This window comes from Tricharina praecox, assembly GCF_024521635.1.
Source record: "Tricharina praecox strain CBS 144465 chromosome Unknown BZA05scaffold_32, whole genome shotgun sequence".
Taxonomy (NCBI): Eukaryota; Fungi; Ascomycota; class Pezizomycetes; order Pezizales; family Pyronemataceae; genus Tricharina; species Tricharina praecox.
Genome location: NW_026250434.1, coordinates 357,543 through 377,333, shown reverse-complemented (window position 1 = coordinate 377,333; position 19,791 = coordinate 357,543). Strand labels below are relative to the sequence as shown.

Here is a 19,791-nt window from a genome sequence, read left to right as displayed (position 1 = left end):
CCTTCTTTTTCTTCAGCTCCTTCTCCTGCTTCTTTCGCTGCTTCTTCTGCTTCTCGTACTCATCGTCGCTCCGTTCCTCGTCGGATCTGTTGCGGTATCGGCGCGATTCCTTGTGCGAGCTGCGGCGGCGGTCCTCCTCCTCGTCGGATTTCTCGCGACGGTAGCGACGGTCGGGAGATCTGCCCATAGCTACGGTATCGTGTTGCTATGCTAGCGATTAAAAAATTCTGTCGATTCCGTTCTTTCCTTGCTAGAGGGGGGGCTATTATAGAGGATGAACGATGGGCGGGAGGGATCAACAGCGGATGATGGGTGTTGGGGTGTTGGGGGGATGGAATTCCTGCCAGATGAGATGCGATCACTTGCGGGGTGATTGGCCCAGCCGACATGACGTACGACACGTACCCCTGCGCCTCATCTTTCAGCTGGCTCCGAATGGAATAGGCAGGACTGAATGGATTCGGACGGCTAGTGCTCACGCCGAGGAAGTTCCGGTGAATCGGCGAATTGGCGAATCGGCGCATTAGCGATTGGTCTCGTGACATCCCATAGGTATTCCTCTCGGAGAAACCGCCTTATCAGCTGCGGATCGCGACGTTGAGCTCTCATGGATCTCTACCTAGCAGCCGGTGCGGGGCGGGGGGAAGGGGGGGGGGCAGGGACCAAGTTATTCAGTTACACCGGGATTACCTCAGTCCGGGCTAACCAGAGTAGTTGCAGAACGTCCAGGCTTCAAAGTTCAGCCGCTTTTACTCGTATGTAGAGTACCTGCTGTCGCATCCGGATCACGATACGTAGCATTTCGCTGAAGATTTCAATCGTCAATGTGAGCTTTTTTGCCTGCGAAGTTGCCACGAGTCACGATACCTACAATCCGAAATGTGATATGTACCTGAAAGCCCGATTGGTCACATAGTGTTCCACACACCGGAAAGTTTCGCATGCAAGATCTCCATACATAGGGCTGGTGAGATTTCATATCGAATCCTTCTGTGCTTCTACTAGTAAACCCAGTACCGTAGGTATTCAATGTATGATGAAAAGAGGTGCTGTGTGTGTGGCCAGCGACTGTGCGGGGAAATGTTTCCGTCGAAGCTCCGGTAGAGTATGTACGATAACGTTTTTGTTTCTTTTTCCCGTTTATGCGACTGTTATGTACCCATAAATTCTCGCCGCTTTCCCCACTAAAGACACAAGACGGAATGATAACGCTCTCGACAGACACCGAATCACCGCCCGTTTCGCCCGTGTCGCCCGCCCACCGACCCGATGGTTCACCGATTGTACAAGGATGCGCCAGGCGGCGGGAGGCTCGGTCGGGATTTGTAAGCGAGCGGGCGCCGGGTGAAGCCTAAAGTGTCCACATACATACAAGGTACTCTATGCACAAGGAGGAAGCCTTAAGTCATGACCACCTCCATTTCATACCCTAGCCGACCGCAGCAAAATGAGTGAGATATAATGAACGTTTGTGTGGAGATCAAATGCCCTTGGCACTGACGGCGAAATGGAGGTGGCCACGACTAATCCTGGCACCCTGTACATACGCCGCACGCTACATACCCTTCACGGAATCATTATGTCACTATCATAGGAAGTACAAACACTCCGTACCACACGGTACAGAGCAGTACCGCTATCACCGCATCAGCGGGTCTGGTAATGACGCGTACCGGCTGCGGCCATCACAGGCAGGATACCGGTACAGCTGCGAAACGGTCAGTACTGCTGGGTACTGTGCAGTACCGCTACCCCCGCATTGTTGGACGCGGTACTGACGGCTACTGGCTGCGGCGGCCGCGGGGAGGCCACATTCGGTGGTACAGCTCTGCAGTCATCAGTGCTGCTCAGTACAGAACGCTACTGCCATATGTATTACCGAGTACTGGACTGGCGAGTACTGGCTGCAGCCAGAGCTGGTACGTTACATGGAGTTGTATACCTACGAAACCACCATAACCGTGCAGTGCAGAGCAGTACCGCAATCGACGTCTTGCCGCTGACAGTACTGGCAAGTACACACTGTGGCTGTGGGCAACGGGCTGGAATGAAAACTTGTGTTGATGGTAGTGCAGTGTAGTACTCGGTACTGTTTGGGGTATGGAGACCTTGCCCTACGCGGCCTCGGCCATCTGACTGTCGGCCAAATAGTTACCAAGTGGCGAGTGACAGCATATGAAGGGCTGCAACGGCTAGTTGAGGTCGAAAACCGGTTTCCGTCGATAGTAGGTTCACCTATAAAATGACCCATCCCCACCTCTCCTCTCCTTTCCTTTTTTCTCTCCATCGCACTTCTTTCGACCACTTCCCCCTCCACTTCCTGCTACAATCTTCACATTCCCACACTTACTTTTTCCCCACTCCCACAATGGTCAAAAGAAGAGCGACCGACAAACCTGAAGGAGCTCTACCCGTAAAGCGGAAGTCCCGGACGGGAAGTCAACCCCCTCCCCCTCCTCCCCCTCCTCCTCCCCCCGTCCCCCCAGCACCTGCGTCCGTTCCTGGTCCCGGTCACGCCGTCGCTCCTGGTGCTAGCACTAGGTCGAAGAGGCGGGCGACCGAGGATCCGGACGGGGCAAAGCTGCCGCACGCTGAGAACACACGCCGGCCGGCCTCTGGGTTTTCCCTACCTCTCCCTCATCCTCCGCCTCCCCCTGCCCCTGCCCCTGCCCCTTCCCCTTATCCCACGGCCTTGACCTCATTGCGCGACAAGGGCCTGGTCAAGCGAGCTGAAGAGCTCGTTGTGGCCGCCCAAGATTGCTGGCGGAAGGGAGATGATGTGGCTGTCGCACGGCTAGCAGACGAGATCCGGCTGATAAAGAAGATAGCCGATACGCGGACGGATCTGGCGAAGCCGAAGAAGACGAAGGTGCTCGGAGCCTTCAGGCAGATCCTGACCTGGAAGACAGGGCTGTCAACCGTCCGTCCCGTCCGTCTTTGAGGTTGCCCGGCCCGGGACAGAATTAGTCGGGCTGAGGAGACCAAGGACTACAGTCTTCCGGGCTGGAAAAATGAGGACCGATACCCTGTAGGGCCCGGAATGGATTGGGACACTAGGACACTGCTAGTGGCGTGGTGCCACACAGTGGCGCCGGTGTGAGCACGTGTGGCTGTACGGCTGTATATCCCAGTGTCTCTCACGGTACATATAGAACTGTCACAATCCTCGATCTTAATTCCAGCACTGTCTATCCCCTGAGCCCAATTGAATTGTTTTGTGACTCTGAAAATTCTGCTCAAGGCTGAAAGCCACCGCGCGACTACTACGCAAGCTACTAGATGACTTCATTAGTATTGGGATAGGCTGACGACAGGGGCTCAGCCTTGTTGTGCAACCTTCATACATTTCTCATTTTTCTTCAAAACAGCGATTTAATTATCACCACAACCACTGTTCAAGACCTTTTCTTTCCCTCAAACATTTTTTGACATTGTCATCATGATAGTTGTGGTGGTTGGGACTGTTGGGTGATGAGAGGGAGACCCTCTCACTGTCATCAGCCTCATCTTGCAGCGCCAAGATTCAGCCTATCCCAGTACTAATGAAATCATCTAGTAGTAGTCAGCATAACACGCTAGTGCTATCAGGTACCTATGATAGGTACCTGGCGGGTATCCGGGCTTTTCATCCTCCGGACGGAATGGATCAATCCGCTGGAAAGCCTGCCCGGGACGAAACTAGTCCGGACGGACGGTTGACAGCCCTGCGAGGAGACCATGGAAGGGCGTAATATTTGTCATCAATTTTTCTTTTTTTAATATAAAATCCAGAAGAAAAAATTTAAACGTAAAAAAACCGTGCCGCTCTTCGTGATTGTTTGTACATAATGTCGACGGAAGAGGGGAAGGAGGACACCCTCAATCTACCCAGATATAGGCGTTGGCTTGTCACTCTATGTAGTCTCCGACTGAAAGGCTGCTTTGCGGAGCACACCTCACACCTCACGAGTCCCGGCGATATGAGTTCTTCGCCTACATATGGATTCCTACGAAGGAAACCGAGGAGGAGACCTGCGCCCGCCCGTTCGCCGGTAGGGTTTCACGGGAGGGACGGGAACACACTCGAATACGAGCCTATGAGCGGGGTGTGATGAGAACAAATATCCGTATTACTTCGTGCATTCAGTACACATCTCCCGCATTCGGCCACGTTCGAAAGAAGAATAGATATCAGAATCCGAATTCAGAGCATACACCGCCCCTCCCCGCTGACCAACTTTTACTACCATCAGACTTCGAGTAAGTCCCCCTCTCATCCCCTCACGTCAGGAATCTTCATGGAGCCTCGCAGCACCACTCGTCGACAGGTAGGTGGAAGTCCGCCGGGAGCAAAGCCATGCAAGCTCTTCATGATCCTGCCCGTAGCAGTGCTTGCGGAGTTCTTTCCACGAAACATCAGCCACGCTCATTCACTCTTCCTCCTTCTCCTCCTCCTCATGGAGCGCATTGCTTACCGGAGCGACGGACAAACGGAGCTTGGCCACAGCTCATGCAGATGCGGTAGTGGTCGGGAAGGATAACATCGCATTTCGGGCAACGCCAACCCATCTTTGAGGCTTGAGGACACTGTTGGAGATTGAAGGGTAATGGAGTTGCGGGAAATAAGTAGGGATATTTGGCGGAGGAGTTCGCTTTAGAGAGCTTCTTTGTCGATAGGTAGACGATGAAGAAGAAAGAAAACAGGACGGCCGAGGGAGAGGAAGGGGCTGATATAACAATTTTCCGACCTCCCACCATCCCATTCCCATTCCCATCCCTATCCCCATCCCTCGAGATCAAGACGACTTCTTTCCCCTTTCGATATCATTCCAGCATCGAGTACCGGTACCGTATGATTCCCACCTATCCAGATGCTGTTCCCCGCGAGATTCCTTCCAGCGCCTTCCCATCCCCCTCATCGAGTCGAGTGGCCTGGCCTAGGTACTAGGTAACAAAGATTTCACGGAATCCCATCGCTGGGATCTCGTTTCTTTCCGTCCGCCGCAATCGTCACATGCCCGATTCCACTCATGCAGGGTTTTGCCGCTGTTAGCCGTCAGGCCCTATAATTTGGCGAATGATGCTTTCGGTTAAGTGGCAGATGATCTGGATCTGCCCTTCGCTTGTGTCGCTGGTGGGTGCGGAATGGGGTCCGAGATTGGCGAGGTCATGCTGGTGGTGTTGGTGGTGGTGGTGGTGGTGGTGGTGGTCTGTTGTTCTACGACGGTTGGCGTAAAATAAAACAAAACCCGTGGACGAAAGCCGTAGCTGTCATACGCTCCCATCCATCCCTCCACTTCTTCGCGATCCTGCTCGCTGGCAGGCGTAGTATCCCCTTCACAGTCCTACCCGCGTACGGTATTCCACCTTGCGCATCTACACATCACTCCCGACGTTTCCGGTTCCGCCCTGAATCCCCGGTCCTGCATCATCGTCCAAGTCAAGTCCCACGAATCCACGATCGATCGAATCGAACCACAAATCGTGTTCCCAGTGCCCAGTGCCCACTGCCCACTGCCCACGCATCTCGTACCTAGTCCAAACCCACGTTTCCGTTTCCGCAGCGGCATCTCTTCCGAAACCATCATCGGCGCGATGCGAAACAGCATACAGGGTACTGCGGATCTAAGATTTGTACAGGTAACTAGTGCCCCTCGCATGCAGGGTCCTGTGGATCCTGCGGGCCCTGGAGGGAGATCTAGATTCCCATCGGCATAATCTGGATTCTGCAGCCTGGACCGGACTGTAGAGCAGTGCTGCGAGGGGATCGGGAGTGTAGGGTGGTTTGCGGATTCTTCGTCGCGACGTCCAGCCTACGGGGAAAGGTTTATGGCGGGCGTTGGGGTATCCGTGGTTGTATCTCGTCGAAGTCGCCGTCGCCGTCGCCGTCAATTGCGACCTAATGTAGACCTTCCTCTCACCATCCACCACGTACGCATCGTGGTAACTACTAATAGGAGCTACTTCCAGCAGTCCTAGCAGCCCGAAGCTCTCGCCCTCCAGAGCGGTCGGCATGCCCTAGGGTACAAGGAATGCGGCAAGCCGCAATTAAATAAATGCCAGCCTGCCTGTAAACTTGCTCCCGACACAAAATGCGGCTCATTTGCTCTGGTAATCCAGGCTTCTGCTAGTAAATTAGCCCAAGCTGATTCAATAGGCGTTTAGCAATAATTGCGGCCAGTTTGCGATAGTGATATTTAGCAGAGCCGAGTAATTAGGCGGTTGGTAGTAAATGCAATGTCTCTCCACCACTCTCTTCGGGCATCCGTTGGTAAAAAGATACCTTGCCGCTCATTAGGCTTCCGGCACGAGTGATGAATAGGCTTCGATTTACATACAAATGGACCAGTTTCTCCCTATTCGGCCGACCCCGCCATGCGTGCCCCGCCATGCCCACCAACGTTGATGCCCGCTACTAACCACATTCGCTCCCTCCCGCTGATGGGCCCTCAATCACTACGTCATCCTCTCACCAATACCGACGGCTCCTCCGTCACTTCCTCCTCCATCTCTTCCTCCTCCATCTCTTCCTCCTCCATCTCTTACTCCTCCATCTTTTCCTCCTTCATCTCTTCCTCCTCCTTCACTTCCTCCCCTCGCGGACAGCTATTCCATCACTTCCTCATCTCGCCAACAGCTAGATACTCCTCTCCCCCTTCTCGGCAACAGCTACTCATCTCCTCCTTCTCGCGAACATCTCCTCCTTCACCTCCTCCTTCACCTCCTCCTCACTCTGACAGCTCCTCCATCATTTACTCATCTCGCTTCTCCTCTTGCTAACAGCTTCTCCTCTCCCTCACCCTCCCGATGACAGCTCCTCCTCTCCCTCCTCTTCTCGGCGACATCACCTCCATTACTCAGTCCTCCTCTCGCTAACAGTTCGTTCTTCATTTCCCCTCTCACAGACAGCTTCTCCCCTCGCTAACAGCTCCGCCATCTCCTCCCGCTCCCAAAGACAGCCCCACGTCTCACTGAGCCCTCATCCGTCACTCCACCACACAGTATTTACCTTCGTCGTCGTTCGCCCTCTTTCTCTGGTCTTCCACAGCAGGTATGTATTACGTTCCTAGACCTAGCTCGCTGCGGATACCCCACTGTCATCGCCGGTACTAACAGACTGTCTATTCAGCACGCCGTTCATGTTGAATCTGTGCTAAGGTACCCGGGTGAAGACCGGAGAGCGGGAAGAGCGGTGAGTGGCAGGGAGAGGCGGGGAGATGCGGGTTTCGGTTTGCATAGGCGCGGAGGGGAGAATATATATGGGAGTGAGCAGCAGTAGTTATCATACATAAAACCACATCATATTCAAGCAGCAGTTCGCGCTCGTGTGATTGTTGATGTTAGCCATATAAGCTCCTAAAAGCCATATTATCAAATATGCCCTTTTATAGCCGTATCAGTGACAGCGCCATTTTAGATTCCTTGTATGTAGAGCCTTTTTAGACCATGGAGCCCTTTAATAGCCGGATGAGGGCCTTTTTAGGAGCCCTTTTAGAGCCGTTTGACTGTCATCCTCCCAGGCAGTATTAACTGGTGCCCATTTAGTTATTACGGCAGTGCCGCATTCCTTGTACCCTAGGGATATGTACCTAGCTCTCTCCCACCGCTCGCTCGAATGCATTCCAGGCGGCATGTACTCCACGTAGCAAATATCTCGCCACTGCCGCAGGCTGCAGGCTGCAGCGGGCGGCATCCCGGCGCGGCCACATACGCGGGCTCCCGCGACGCAAGGGCCAACTTTCGGCAATCGCACCATCTCACCATCGCATCGCATCTGTGCACCACTGCATCCACTGTACCCACGGATCGAGCGAGGGCAAGCGCGATGTGGAGGGAGGTGGCGCTAGCTACTCCACGGTAAGGCTGTAGATTAGATCGTCAGCAGTTATATGATATATCCTAGGACTTAGGTGGCTGGCTGGCTGGCTGGATGGATGGATGGCTGGATGGATGGATAGATGGATGGATGGATGGATGGACTGGACTGGACTGCGGTGGCTTCTACGTGCGTTGAAGTCGCTGAAGACGCTGCTGGCTGGCACCGTGCATGGCTGCCGTTTGCGGCTGCGGTAACGGGATAGGTATCGACCCGCCCAGCACGAATCCGCCAACCCGTCCCGCCAGCCCGCTCACCCATGCCGTGCAGGCATGGCGGTCCTGAGACTGAGTTCTGACTGGTCTAATCAAACTAGTCGTGATGTCCACCTCGCGACGAAGAATACGAACCAGCATGTGTATGTGTATGTGAAACAGTCGTTTTGGACCTTGGTGCAAGAAGGAGGGTGGGAAGAGCGGGAAGAGGGGAAGAGGGGGAGAGCGGGAGAGCGGGAAAGCGGGAGAGAGATAACATCGATTGATCTCGCGTAGAGGTCTTCAAGATCAGATTATGGTGATTCGGGCGGGAAGAAGCGGGGGACTGATCGGACGGGAGCACCCTTCGGCCATCCGCAGTCGAGTGATGTTTCGCGATTCATGGTGGCGCTCGGCCATCTCACGTTGATTGCGCATCCCACTTTCCATACAAACCACAAGAGCTCGACAGAAATACCGCCAGTTTTCGTGGCGTGATTCGAGTGATAGTTGGAAATACACGAAGGGGCTCGAACACCTCACACTGACCGGGCAGCAGCCAGTACGATCTCCACCTACAGCCGCTTGATCGTGCATTACCCTTTTCATAGGAGCTGCTAGAGCTCGACAAAAACACCGCCTAGTCTGCAAGGCTTGACTCGAGTGACCGCCAATGCATCACGGCAGCTTTTACACGAGAGGTTGCCGCCCTCCCCAGGCATGTACATACAGTTTTCTGACCGCTCCCGCATGCTGAGTATGTTCCTCTGGTATTACCTCAGAATCACTCTACCTGTGGGTATGCCTCGATCAGAGAACCTCAGCCTCGCTGTGGTTACCGCGCTGTATTTAGAGTAGAATCGTTCATTCAAACGCAGAAAGACGGCGCATCAGATCCACTCAATATACACAGCATGTTGTTCACTCGTTCAACGCTGTATATATTGAACGAACGACAGGCACCCACGACTTTATAATTTTCGAATTGAAGTACCCATTCAGCACGAAAAAACCAACGCGTGGCCCAGTAGTCTATTCCATGCAATCGGCGAGGGGAGTTGAGGGAAAACTCTGGCTTAAACCGGGTCAAAGACCTGTGTATTCAGCTCTTGGGATTTCCTTGCCACCCACCGGGGGTGATGGTTTTTGTTTTTATTTTTGGCGTGACGGAGAGAGCACTAGTTTATGCAGATATCACTCGGTATCGTCACGTGATACGCTCTCCGCCGCTGGCTGTAGAGGCAAGTTGCTAGCACACCTCAAGCGGGAAATCTCTGGGAAGAAGTGAATAGAAGCCACACAATGGGCCCCGAGGAGGGTGCAAACTTGAAGGCTGGTAGAGGGGCCTCCTCTCTCCCGCTCTCTATCACTCTCCCTTTCTCTCTCATCATCATCTACAGAGTATTTGGCACAGCGAATCTGAGTGAACGAGAGAGATTTCGGTGAAGGAATCCCTTTGAATGTCCTCGAGCATCAAACGAGGCGGGCGAGTGAGCGGCGTGTGCGACTAAGGATCGACGAGATGACTGACCCGATGATGAAGGATCGATTAGTGATATAATGAAGAGAGATATCATGGCATGACCTCGGAAGATGGATATGACAGAATTTGGTTTTTTGTTTCTCTGTATCTGTTTATAAACTCTCTCTGTTGCCGCCTTCTGTATCTAATCAACCACTCCTCTCTCTCTCGCTCTTGCTCTCTCTCTCGCTCAGATCCGCTGTGACAAAAAGAGAGAGAAGTTGTTGCTTAGGTACAGAAGAGAATGAACGGGCAACAGAGAGAGTTTATGAAGAGATACAGAGAAACAAAAAACCAAATTCCTTCATATCCATCTTCCAAGGTCATGCCATGATATCTCCCCTCATGATATCACCAGTCAATCATTCGTCATCGTCTTGTTGGCCGTCTCAATGCGCTCGTCAGTTTTTGTGTCCCAACGGTCTTGGCTCCAGCAGTCTGGCTTCTTGTGTCCTTTTCCACCGCATCCGTAGCCAGGAATCGTCCTGTTGTTGCGACCATTGCGACCACCCGCGCGACTATTGCCTCGGTTGTAGCTATAGCTACCGTTGCCTTGAGGCCCGGCATCGTGTACCGCTCCATGCGAAGAGAGTGGAGTCGTCCGGGGTACCATTATTCCTTCGCAGAGTAGCTTCGAAGGGTTCAAGTCGTTCCATAAGCTTCTCCGGTGAGGTGCTATATTTAGTATCGATAATTGTTGAGGTGAAATTCGTCCACTCGACAGCATCTGGGAATCCCTCCATCATACACCAAGCGACAACTTGGTCGCCCATCTCGACACCACAGCTCTCAAGCTGGGCAGCTATGCGTTTGGTCTCCGTAAAGTATTTCCTCGCAGAATCGAATTCCGACAGCCTGATCTGGGTCAATCGTTGGAAGAGGTATCGTCCGTCAATTCTTGCGCCGCGCTCACGCTCAGTCTGGAGCACAATCCACAGGCCAGACGGGTCGTAGATCCACTTGTTGTCGCCGTAGTGAACCTTTAAGGATGCATCGAGTGCACCATAGATCATACCGGAGGCTTTCTGCAAACCCTTATCATATTCCACGTACCTGGTAATATAGTCGTCGAACCACTCTATGTACGCTGGGGTATCCAGCTCAGGTTTTTTCGGGTCGTTCCTGGCTTCTTCCGGAACGGTCTTCAGTTCTGGCGTTGTGAGGTAAGGCTTGCAGGAAGGCTGACTCGAGTTGCCGCAGGCGAAATATCACAAGCCATGCTCTAAGCATGCTGAAATATTGAGGGCCCACTTGTTGTAGTTGGAGCCATTAAGGGGCTTAATCTTCTCTGACATCGTTGGTCGTCGATCGATACCAATGAAATTCAAAAAGTAACTGCCGACTCGCTGTCGCGGCTGCCGCAGTATAGCGCCTGGAGGTATTCGAGGGGGTTTTCGCTGAAGGATGACTGCCGTGAACTCTTATTTCAAAGAGTTTTTTGTCACTGCGTATCTGAGAGAGCGAGAGAGATAAAGAAGTATTTGCTAGATAGAGAAGCGAATGAGAATGAGCGGGCAACAGACTTCAGAGAGAGTATATAAAGAAAACCTAAATCCCATCATATCCATTCCCGAGGTTATACCATGATATCTCTCCTCATGATATCCATCCTTCCGTGGTTATTCGTCAACTCAGCCTATTAATGCCCGAGGACAGTAAACAAGATTCCTTCACCGACAGAATAGACTATTAACCTCTACCTCCTCTTTCTCCCCCTCTCTCTCTCATCATCTACCCAATAGACGTTCGACCTAAGAAGCAAACCTGTGGGTGCCAGCTCAAGTCCCCCACCTCCTCATTCAGAAGGTAGTCGACCCCGCCATGCCCACCAACACGATTGATGCCCACTACTAATCCACATACCACATTCGTTTCCTGCCGCCAACAGCTCCACCAACACTCCCCAACAATAGTGTGCAATCCGCGGCGAGGTAGGCCTGATACAATAGGACGGCATACGAGGACAAGTCGTACCGGCGGTAGGACGAGCAGGGGCTGTAGGGGACCCCGCTATCGACAATCAGGACAGTGTGGTATCCCCGCGCAGGGAGGACAGTGATTACATTTTGTGAAGTTACCGCAATTTTTGAATCAAAATTGTGGAACAATTAATGCTATCTGTATTCAATGATACCCGCAAGTATCTATTTGCCGTAATTATAAACGCCTGCGGATTCTTTGCGTGCAGTGTCAGCGGTGACGGAAGGATGCGCTTGTGCACGTGCATGGTGACCATGACTTCCCTTGCAAACTCGGATCACTAGCCGCAGAGCCTTAACCCCACCACCCCACCATGTTTCGCGAATTTACATCTTCTGTGTCACGCATTTGGCACAATGGACGTCTACCGCACGTTGGCCGCAATTCTGGTATCGAATCAGTCTCCGTCCTCGTCGCCGACCTCCTTGATCATTTCGCAACTCTCCTCCCCGTCTACCTCGAGCGAACAGAAAGCCGGGCTTTCGCGCATTCTCGCCGAACTCCTGCGCGCCACTCCCGACGCGGCCGCAAAGAATGTTCTCCAAGATTACGTTCGGTCGCTGATACTGTCGGCGGACTTGAACGATGGTTCCAAAGACTTTGAGCTGGCGATGGAATTGGCCAACGATGACCTGCTTCCAGGATTGCTGGATGTGACGTTGACGACTACAGGCAGGCTGTTGAAGGAACAGAGCAACGCGAACGTGAGCAGCGACGAAGGGTTTGCTGTCGACTTCAGCGGGTTCTTCGAGACCCATCTGTCCGGCTCGCGAAGTGATATCCCATTGGCATTGGAGGAGGTGCAGGACTTGAAGAAGAGTGTGACCCGGCTGCTACGATTCTGGCACTTCGTCTTCCTGAAGAAGGATTGGCTCCGGGCAGCTCATCCGATGGTATCTCCCTCGCTCGTCGGGGAAATGTTGCCAGTGCACCTGCTAGGCCTCATGGCGCTGCGGGATCTGGGTATTGCAATGGCCGCCAGCAATGCTTTGTGCCAGCTCTTGAATGATTTCCCCACGTCTGTGCAGCCTTTCCAGGTAGTTATCTCATATTTTCCGCTGCGATAATAAATAAACGTTTCGTTTAGACTAGAATGGAAGCTGATTCGTGACTTGCTTCCCTTTGTGAATGATTGTAGCTGCTATGGGACGGACTCAGTAGACTTGTGGCTGCCGAAATTCACGTCGATCTGGCTTTGGCCGTGTGGCTGCGCTGGGCTGCGGCCTCCGGCGAAGGTGTACGTCCAAGCCAGGGAATACTGGGAAACGATAGTTACTGGACCCTCATACAGGTTTGCTTCCCTGCTGTCCCGCTTGCGCGGCCGCTGCTCACGGCTATAGAAATGCCTGGCCACCGGTTTCTCCGAGCGCAGGAAATACAGTCTCCACCTTCTAATGAAGTCCATATCATCGACACTAGAGCCTGTGGACACCAGGTATTTATTGCGTCCCGTCATTCCCTAGCTCATACATGCATCTAATACCGGCAGAACTTTCACATTTGACCCCAAGCACCAGAGACCTATCACCGCATCGTGGAACAAGTACACGACGCTTATCGAAATCGTTTCGCTATCCACCTCTCCCAACCAGCTCCGCGACGCAACACCGGATCTAAAGCGTCTACTCGATGGATCCTCGCACATCCCAGCGTCATGGATGGTAGTCCTCGTCACCCTCGGTTTCCAGTCTGGCAGCGGCGGTGTATCCCGCGGCTTCTGGGACATCATGATATCCCTTGAGCCAAAGCGACTAGGTCGATTATTCGGTGGACCCGAGGGCCGGAAACTTCTACAGGACGTATTGTTCCCCTATGCCGCATACGCGGCAAACTTCGTCATCGGCCGTTCAACACCGGAGAAGTGTGAGCACGGCACGCAGCTTGCGGAATGGTTGGGAAGAGTCGTGGACGCTGTGGAATCGAAGCAGGACATTGCCCGGGCTATCCTCGTGTGGATCGATGAGCGAGAAGATAATCTGTTTGCGCCGGCTAGGGCGTGGATTTTGAAAGGGCTTTTGGAAGGAGTGGGTGCGGAAAGAGTCTTTGGGACTGAAGACCTGAGATTGCTGGTTAGGATCGCGAAGATGCAGAGGTTTACGAAGTTGAAGGTCGATGTGTGCCTGGCCGCTGTACTCAGGCTGCTGCTAGCGGTGGATATCGATAAAGTTGGGTTTGCGGAATTTTGGACGTGAGTGACAGTCCATGTCATAGATCCTGGAACCCACTGACATTCGGGTAGTGCTCTGGCGGAGGTTGTGTCCAAGAAGGAATATCTTCTCTCCGAGGACTATCTGTCCACGGTTCAGAAACGGGTTGAAAAGTCTCTACTGGACTCACAGCAACTCGACAATGTCGAACGATTAGCATTCGGACAGGAAGGTTCGCCGTCGAGGATTGAGCTTTTACAAGGAGCATTTACAGTGTATTGTCTGGGCTGCCGGAGCGTGGAGCAACTCGAATCCCCAGACGCCTGGATCCAGCGTTTTCAGTTGAAGATTAAGACGTGAGCCCCGTCGTGGCTTGTCCCCCGGTTCTTTCATCCCGGCTAACTCCCCACAGAGAGCAGCCAAGGCTAAGCTTCTGGACTATCCTCCTGAGCAATCGTCAACTTTTTGGCTGTAATAATGTCCTTCACACTCCCGCTCCGCCTTATACTGAGACAATCACAGGTGTCAACAGGCTTTTCGACATTGGGAGTATCCTTTCTCACATTTTCGAAAACCATCACACTCCATCCGAGAGTGACATGGATATTGCCTCCCTTTTGGAGCAGTGGCCGGTAGAAGCGCAAGAAAGCGCCACTTCGTTGGCAGCAATCTTCTCCTTTCGCTGGCGTTCGCTGCAGGAATCGAAGGGCGACAAGTATGAGCAGAATACAGAGCAAAAGAGGACCCACTGGGCTCTGATATGTGCCAATTCTATCAGACTCATGAGTGGGACTTCTTTTGCGCAGCCAAGTGTGGACGATGTTGTGGATTTGATCGACGCCTTTCCTATCCCTCCCTTAGGCCGGAATAAGCATGATAAGTGAGTCCGTTGTGTTCTGAAGGTCCTGTTTGGCCGGCCGCTAAACTTTTGCAGCGTTGAGATGATAGCAACTGTGGGCAAGTTCATCGGTGCGATGTTCCGCATTCTTGAACACAGTATCAGCACTTCGGAAGAGGTTGGTATTCTCATCTGTGATTCCTAGCCCTACTAACTAAGTCCACAGCTCAATGTATCCACGATTTGCAAAACACTGGGCACATTCCCCCGGTTGCTAAGGTTCCTCGAGAACGAGTCACTCATCCATGCCCTTGATGTCATCCGGACGATTGCCACAAAGTTCCCTCAGCAGCTGCTTGAATCTCAACAAACCAAGGCTGTGGAGCTAGATTCGCTGATATCGCAGCTCTGGGAGACGGCCGATGCCGCCACGCTGCGCTCTGGTTTCACCAGAGTCTATCTTGGCTTCATTCAGACCATATTCCACCCTGTCATTCTCCGGAATGCAGTGGAGAACGTGGATCTGAGGGGAACTTTGACTATCGTATGATGTTCTTATCTAGAAGGGCGCGCGGCTGTCGGGCTAATTATTACAGGTTGCCGCGGACATCATGAGACTTGGCCACGGAAAACGTTCCATCCGTCCAGCAATCGCCAATGTAATCCGCAAGGCATTTATGCACACGCCTGAATCCCCCCGGATCATCGGCCAATCCCCATGGCTAATTGATATCGTCATCGAGCTGGTCAACTACCAGCAAAACGACTGTGACAAAGACTTCACTGTGGAGCATCCCCTCAGTATCCTCTTTGACGATGTTGCGCCAGGAACCGATCACTACACCGAGTACTACGGTGACCGTGAGATTTACTCCCAAGTGTACATGTTTGACATGCTCTCGAGAATGGATGAAACGGATAGGGTTCAGGTTGAATTCGTTAAGGCGCTCAGGGAGAAGTTGTTTTCCCCGTGGACGGAGAACTTCGCGGGCATGTCAATTTGGACTGCTTGGAAGAAGGTGAGTGCCGAATCGTTGGTTTATAGTGGCGGAGGTGCGGATTGCTAACAGTTCTCCAGCATACCCAATTGCAGACGCTGATCCTCCTGGAACGATTCGTGGAGAAAGAGGATGCCGAGGAGTTCCTGGATCGGGCCATCAATAAGGCATTGTGTCATGAACGCCATCCTCGATACAGATTTCTCTTTGAATGGATCATATCGCTGTGCATCCTTAGGTTTCTTGAGCACCGGAACTGCTTATGGAAGTGAGTACCAGTACAGCAAACTTATGATTTACAGCACTGACGGATGCGCGGAATAGACATCTTCAATTTCCTGAAGACCAAAACCCCAAACTCCAGGTGTCTCTCCTACGAGTGGCACTGATGGTGGCACGGGGGCTCCCGGAAGGCATGAAGGAGGAATACTTCACCGAGGTACGTATCCAGTCTTCTTGCGTTAGAGTCATCGCATACTAACGTCCCTCTTAAAGCTGGTGCACACCGCTATCCCACTTACAAGCAACACCAAAGTCGTGGTCCGGCACCAGGCCATCGCCATGACCCTCGAGTTCTGGGAAGATGCAGAGCGCTTCGGATTCACCGAGCTCATATCCAACCCGCTCTTCCAGCGTGTCCACAAGGCAGTCACAAACTCGGCCTACTATAAGGAGTTTCAAAACGCCAAGGACTACCGTACCTTCGACGGTGTAGAAAACCTCACGCTCGCAGGTATCTTCTCCGGCAGCTATCTTAAGGGCGGTGACGAAGTCGAAGTTATCCCCGCCGATTCCTTCCTTGGGCTCGACGGCGAAGAATTTAAAGATTCAAGCAGAACCCGTCATACTCCCGTAGGCGTCGAAGCACAAGACAACACCCCACCGCCAACCGGTGGACGCCCACAGCACTCCGGAAAAGTAAAATACCACCCCCAAGACTCCGAAGTCCTCGTTGCTGCCTCCACCGCCCCGATCCAAACCAAAGCCTCAGACCCCTCGTCCACCGCACTCACTGCCGTCGGCACCGAGGACAGGGACCTAATACTCGTTGCCTCCCTACTGGACAACAACTTCAATCTCGGCGGAGTCTCGCGCGTCTCCGAGATCATGGGCGTGCACACACTAACCTTCAATTCCCTGTCATCGACCAAGACGTCGGAATTCACCAGCGTCTCAGTGCACTCCGAGAGCTGGCTCGACCTCGTCGAAGTCCCCATTCCCGAGATCGCCGCTTACCTCCGAGAGAAGCGCGCGGCAGGGTACACCGCCGTGGGTGTAGAACAGACGGACCGCAGTGTCATCCTGGGGAAGGATGAGTGTAGGTTTCCGAAGAAAACGGTGTTGCTGCTGGGGACGGAGAAGTTCGGTATTCCAGCGGAGCTGTTGGGTGAGCTGGATTGGTGCGTGGAGATCCCGCAGAAGGGAAGGACCAGGAGCATGAACGTCCAGACAGCCGCGGCTGTGGTGCTGTATGAGGCCTGTCGACAGGAGGGGGCGGAGAAGTGAAGTGATTGCAAGGGAAAAGTTTTGTTTTGGGAAGGATATAAAAGGATCACGTACTAGAGGATACATTTGTTTTTTTCTACTTCACTATGGCTATGCTGCCATTCTCGCTTGTGTTTGCAAAGTCCAAACCCTACCATTACCCATTCATCTTGACATGTTTTAGCCAAGCCACGAGTGATATCTAACGTGCATGCTATCCCACCAACACCTTCATCACTCTTCAGCCACAAATTCCCTGTATCTATGTACATGTAACTAAGCGTAACCCCGCTGTGCAGTGCCCCCTGTCCATCTCCAATTCACATTCCTGTTCGTCGTCTTGGCTACGTAGATAAACCCTAATGATGGCGCTAATCAAGCGGCACCCCACCTTCGACCTTGCATCGAGCTTGCCAACTCCTCAAGGCTCAAGTAGGTACTCTACATACCTGCCATCATCATCGTCACCACCATAACCTCCCTTCCCCCAACGCATCACGAAAAATGTCGCGAGAGGAAATAACGCTCAGCAAGGCCATCGCGTCTATCCGCTCTGCAGCCGACGAACTGTCGGTATGTCTGTCCCCCAGCCAAACGCAAGCAAGGAACCTTCCTGACTGTCGTGGGGAAGCTATAGGTAGATGAGTTCATCGATTTCTCCGTGATACTGGACGTGCACATCCACTGGTCTTTGGAATCACTGTCCCCCGAGGACCAGCACCAGTTCCTGAGCGTGTTGAAGGAGGTGTTGGAAGCACATGTACTACCCCCTACTCTCCTCCTCCTCCACCCCCTTGGTTGGTGTTAATGCATTGTAGGAGGAGTTGTCTTGCTCCATCGCCTGGGACCTCGTCATCGTACTTCTACCATACCTCGACTCCCCGCTCCCGAAGACCGTTGATATCGCCGAACAGCTTATCGCCTACTCTGCGACGATCGGGAATCCTAGGGAGGTGTACATCAAGGTGTTGACTGGGCTGTCGAGTCTGTCATGGAGTCCCGCTGAGGAGGAGGATGACGAGGATGAGGATCAGGATGAGGCGGAGCACTCCGGCGACGAGGAGGATGATATCGTGCCAAAACGTGAACTACAGAAGAAAGAAGATCCGATGTTGTATGCGCAGAACGCGGCGAGGAAGTTCAACAACCTGCTGTCGGCGTTGACGACGGTGCACCCGCGGATTGCGGCAAGATTTCCGTCAAAGTTCCTTTCGACGGAACTGTCGACGCTGCTGATCGCGTTTACGAAGGCGGTGGAGGTGGTGGATGCTGAGGCGGTGACGGGAGTTGTTCAGCGGCTACTGCAGTTCTTGAAGGGGGTGCGGCCGCAGCTGAAGGAGACGGCTACTGCAACGAAACGTCCGCCGCTACCGCCGAGGGTTAGCACCAGTGCGAGCCTGCAGACTGTCAACCCGGAGGCGAAGGAGGACCAGCTGCAGGCGAGACTCATCGCAAGCTTTTTGACGCATGTGTTGAGCGGCTACCTGCTGCGCACGAAGAGGCAGCACCATCCGCAACAGCAGTCTACGAGCGAGGATCATCATTCTCCCGATGTGCAACAGCTACACCCTGCCTTCCGCGGCGGCTTCGACGATGTGGAGGAGAGGGGGCTGGACATTGGATGGGCTGGGAAGTACGACGAAGAAGTGCTGCGCCCGGATAAGTTCAAGGTCCCGAACGGCCGCACGCTCATCGACGAGGAGCGGGATGCACGCGCAGCGCAGGGAAATGTCAGAGCAGCTGTCGACGAGATTGTGGCGATGTGCGAGAGCCTCGGTGTCAAAACCGAAGAGCTCGTGGACCTGTGCAGATCCGGCGCCGACGGCCTCACCGACGACGAGGAAGACGACCACAGCGAAATCCCCGCGCCGAAAGCCGCCGATGACGTCCCACTCTCCAAACACGGCGCGCTGTTCCTTCTCACGCACCGACTCTCGACCGATCCGCACACCACCCACCTCCAAATCTACCCCGACCACTCCACCATCGCCGAAACCTTCATGATCTACGCCCCGGGCCAGTCGAAACCCGCCGTAATAGACAGCATCCTCTTCCTGGGCCTCTACATCCTTCACACCTCGCAATCCCTCGGCGACCTCCCGGAAAAGACAGAAACATTCTTCATCTACCTCCAAATCTTCAGCGTAATCAGCACCAACGCCTCCTCCGCCTCGCACCGGTACCTAGCCAACACGCACGTCGCGCTGTGCCTGCGCGCGCACCCCTCCGAAGCCGTGCGCCTAGCCTACTTCCGCGACACGCTCGAGCACTGCCCCTTCGAATCCGTCAAGGGCGCCGTAGTGGGCATGCTTAAGGACGAGATCGTGCACGCGACCACGCCCGTGCTGCGCGACGGCGCATCCGTGCCCAGCACTCCAAACAGCATCTTTGGCACCTCGCTGTGTCTCTCCGAGATCTTCGCGCAGCTCTTCCCCGACCTCGAAATCGCCCTCGGCGACGACGACGCAAAGGCCTGGGAGAAGTTTAGAGATCTGTACCCGCGCTTCGCGGCAACGATCAATCTCTACTTGCTCCTGCTGCTGAACCACGAGCTCGCCGCAAGACTCGGTGCTGCCAATAAGGCCTTTGGAGATAAGGTCGAGACCCGGTTTTTGGCGCCCGTGAGGAAGCGGCTAGACAGGTTCATCGAGAGGGAGAGGACGGAGGGGGATAGGCACGGGGTCAACGTGCAGCTGGTGGAGATGACGATGCAACGGGTTCAGGAGGCGAGGGGAGGAATCGTCGATTAAGTACCTAGACCTAGGTAGCCGG

General features: G+C 53.6%; 3 protein-coding genes across 3 annotated transcripts; all 3 read left to right on the top strand.

Annotated features, from left to right (window-relative positions):
• Nucleotides 1-2,368: 2,368 nt before the first annotated feature.
• BZA05DRAFT_422082 (uncharacterized protein) lies at nt 2,369-2,941 on the top strand (the record flags this gene model as incomplete). The annotated part of the gene is made up of 2 exons (XM_051485769.1): nt 2,369-2,438; nt 2,487-2,941. The coding sequence occupies 2 exons, from the start codon at nt 2,369-2,371 to the stop codon at nt 2,939-2,941; spliced, it is 525 nt and encodes a 174-aa protein (XP_051335710.1).
• An 8,902-nt stretch (nt 2,942-11,843) lies between these two features.
• On the top strand, nt 11,844-17,169 carry BZA05DRAFT_477143 (uncharacterized protein). Its single transcript, XM_051488291.1, has 13 exons — nt 11,844-12,588; nt 12,690-12,842; nt 12,892-12,986; nt 13,041-13,739; nt 13,791-14,054; nt 14,111-14,169; nt 14,221-14,578; nt 14,633-14,714; nt 14,763-15,080; nt 15,133-15,555; nt 15,615-15,802; nt 15,859-15,973; nt 16,030-17,169. The coding sequence occupies exons 1-13, from the start codon at nt 11,908-11,910 to the stop codon at nt 17,038-17,040; spliced, it is 4,446 nt and encodes a 1,481-aa protein (XP_051335709.1). The 5' UTR covers nt 11,844-11,907; the 3' UTR covers nt 17,041-17,169.
• Nucleotides 17,170-17,404: 235 nt separating this feature from the next.
• BZA05DRAFT_181166 (YAP-binding/ALF4/Glomulin) lies at nt 17,405-19,774 on the top strand. The gene is made up of 3 exons (XM_051479304.1): nt 17,405-17,592; nt 17,657-17,779; nt 17,838-19,774. Exons 1-3 carry the CDS (start codon nt 17,524-17,526, stop codon nt 19,767-19,769), a joined length of 2,124 nt encoding a protein of 707 aa, XP_051335708.1. The 5' UTR covers nt 17,405-17,523; the 3' UTR covers nt 19,770-19,774.
• Nucleotides 19,775-19,791: the final 17 nt, after the last annotated feature.

Bases quoted from the DNA above. Each gene is read 5' to 3' on its own strand.
- BZA05DRAFT_477143 (XM_051488291.1), top strand. From the start codon at position 11,908: ATGGACGTCTACCGCACGTTGGCCGCAATTCTGGTATCGAATCAGTCT. The intron at 12,589-12,689 runs GTAGTTATCTCA...GAATGATTGTAG, and splicing joins CGTCTGTGCAGCCTTTCCAG to CTGCTATGGGACGGACTCAG. The intron at 15,081-15,132 runs GTATGATGTTCT...TAATTATTACAG, and splicing joins TGAGGGGAACTTTGACTATC to GTTGCCGCGGACATCATGAG.
- BZA05DRAFT_181166 (XM_051479304.1), top strand. From the start codon at position 17,524: ATGTCGCGAGAGGAAATAACGCTCAGCAAGGCCATCGCGTCTATCCGC. The intron at 17,593-17,656 runs GTATGTCTGTCC...GGGAAGCTATAG, and splicing joins CTGCAGCCGACGAACTGTCG to GTAGATGAGTTCATCGATTT. The intron at 17,780-17,837 runs GTACTACCCCCT...AATGCATTGTAG, and splicing joins AGGAGGTGTTGGAAGCACAT to GAGGAGTTGTCTTGCTCCAT.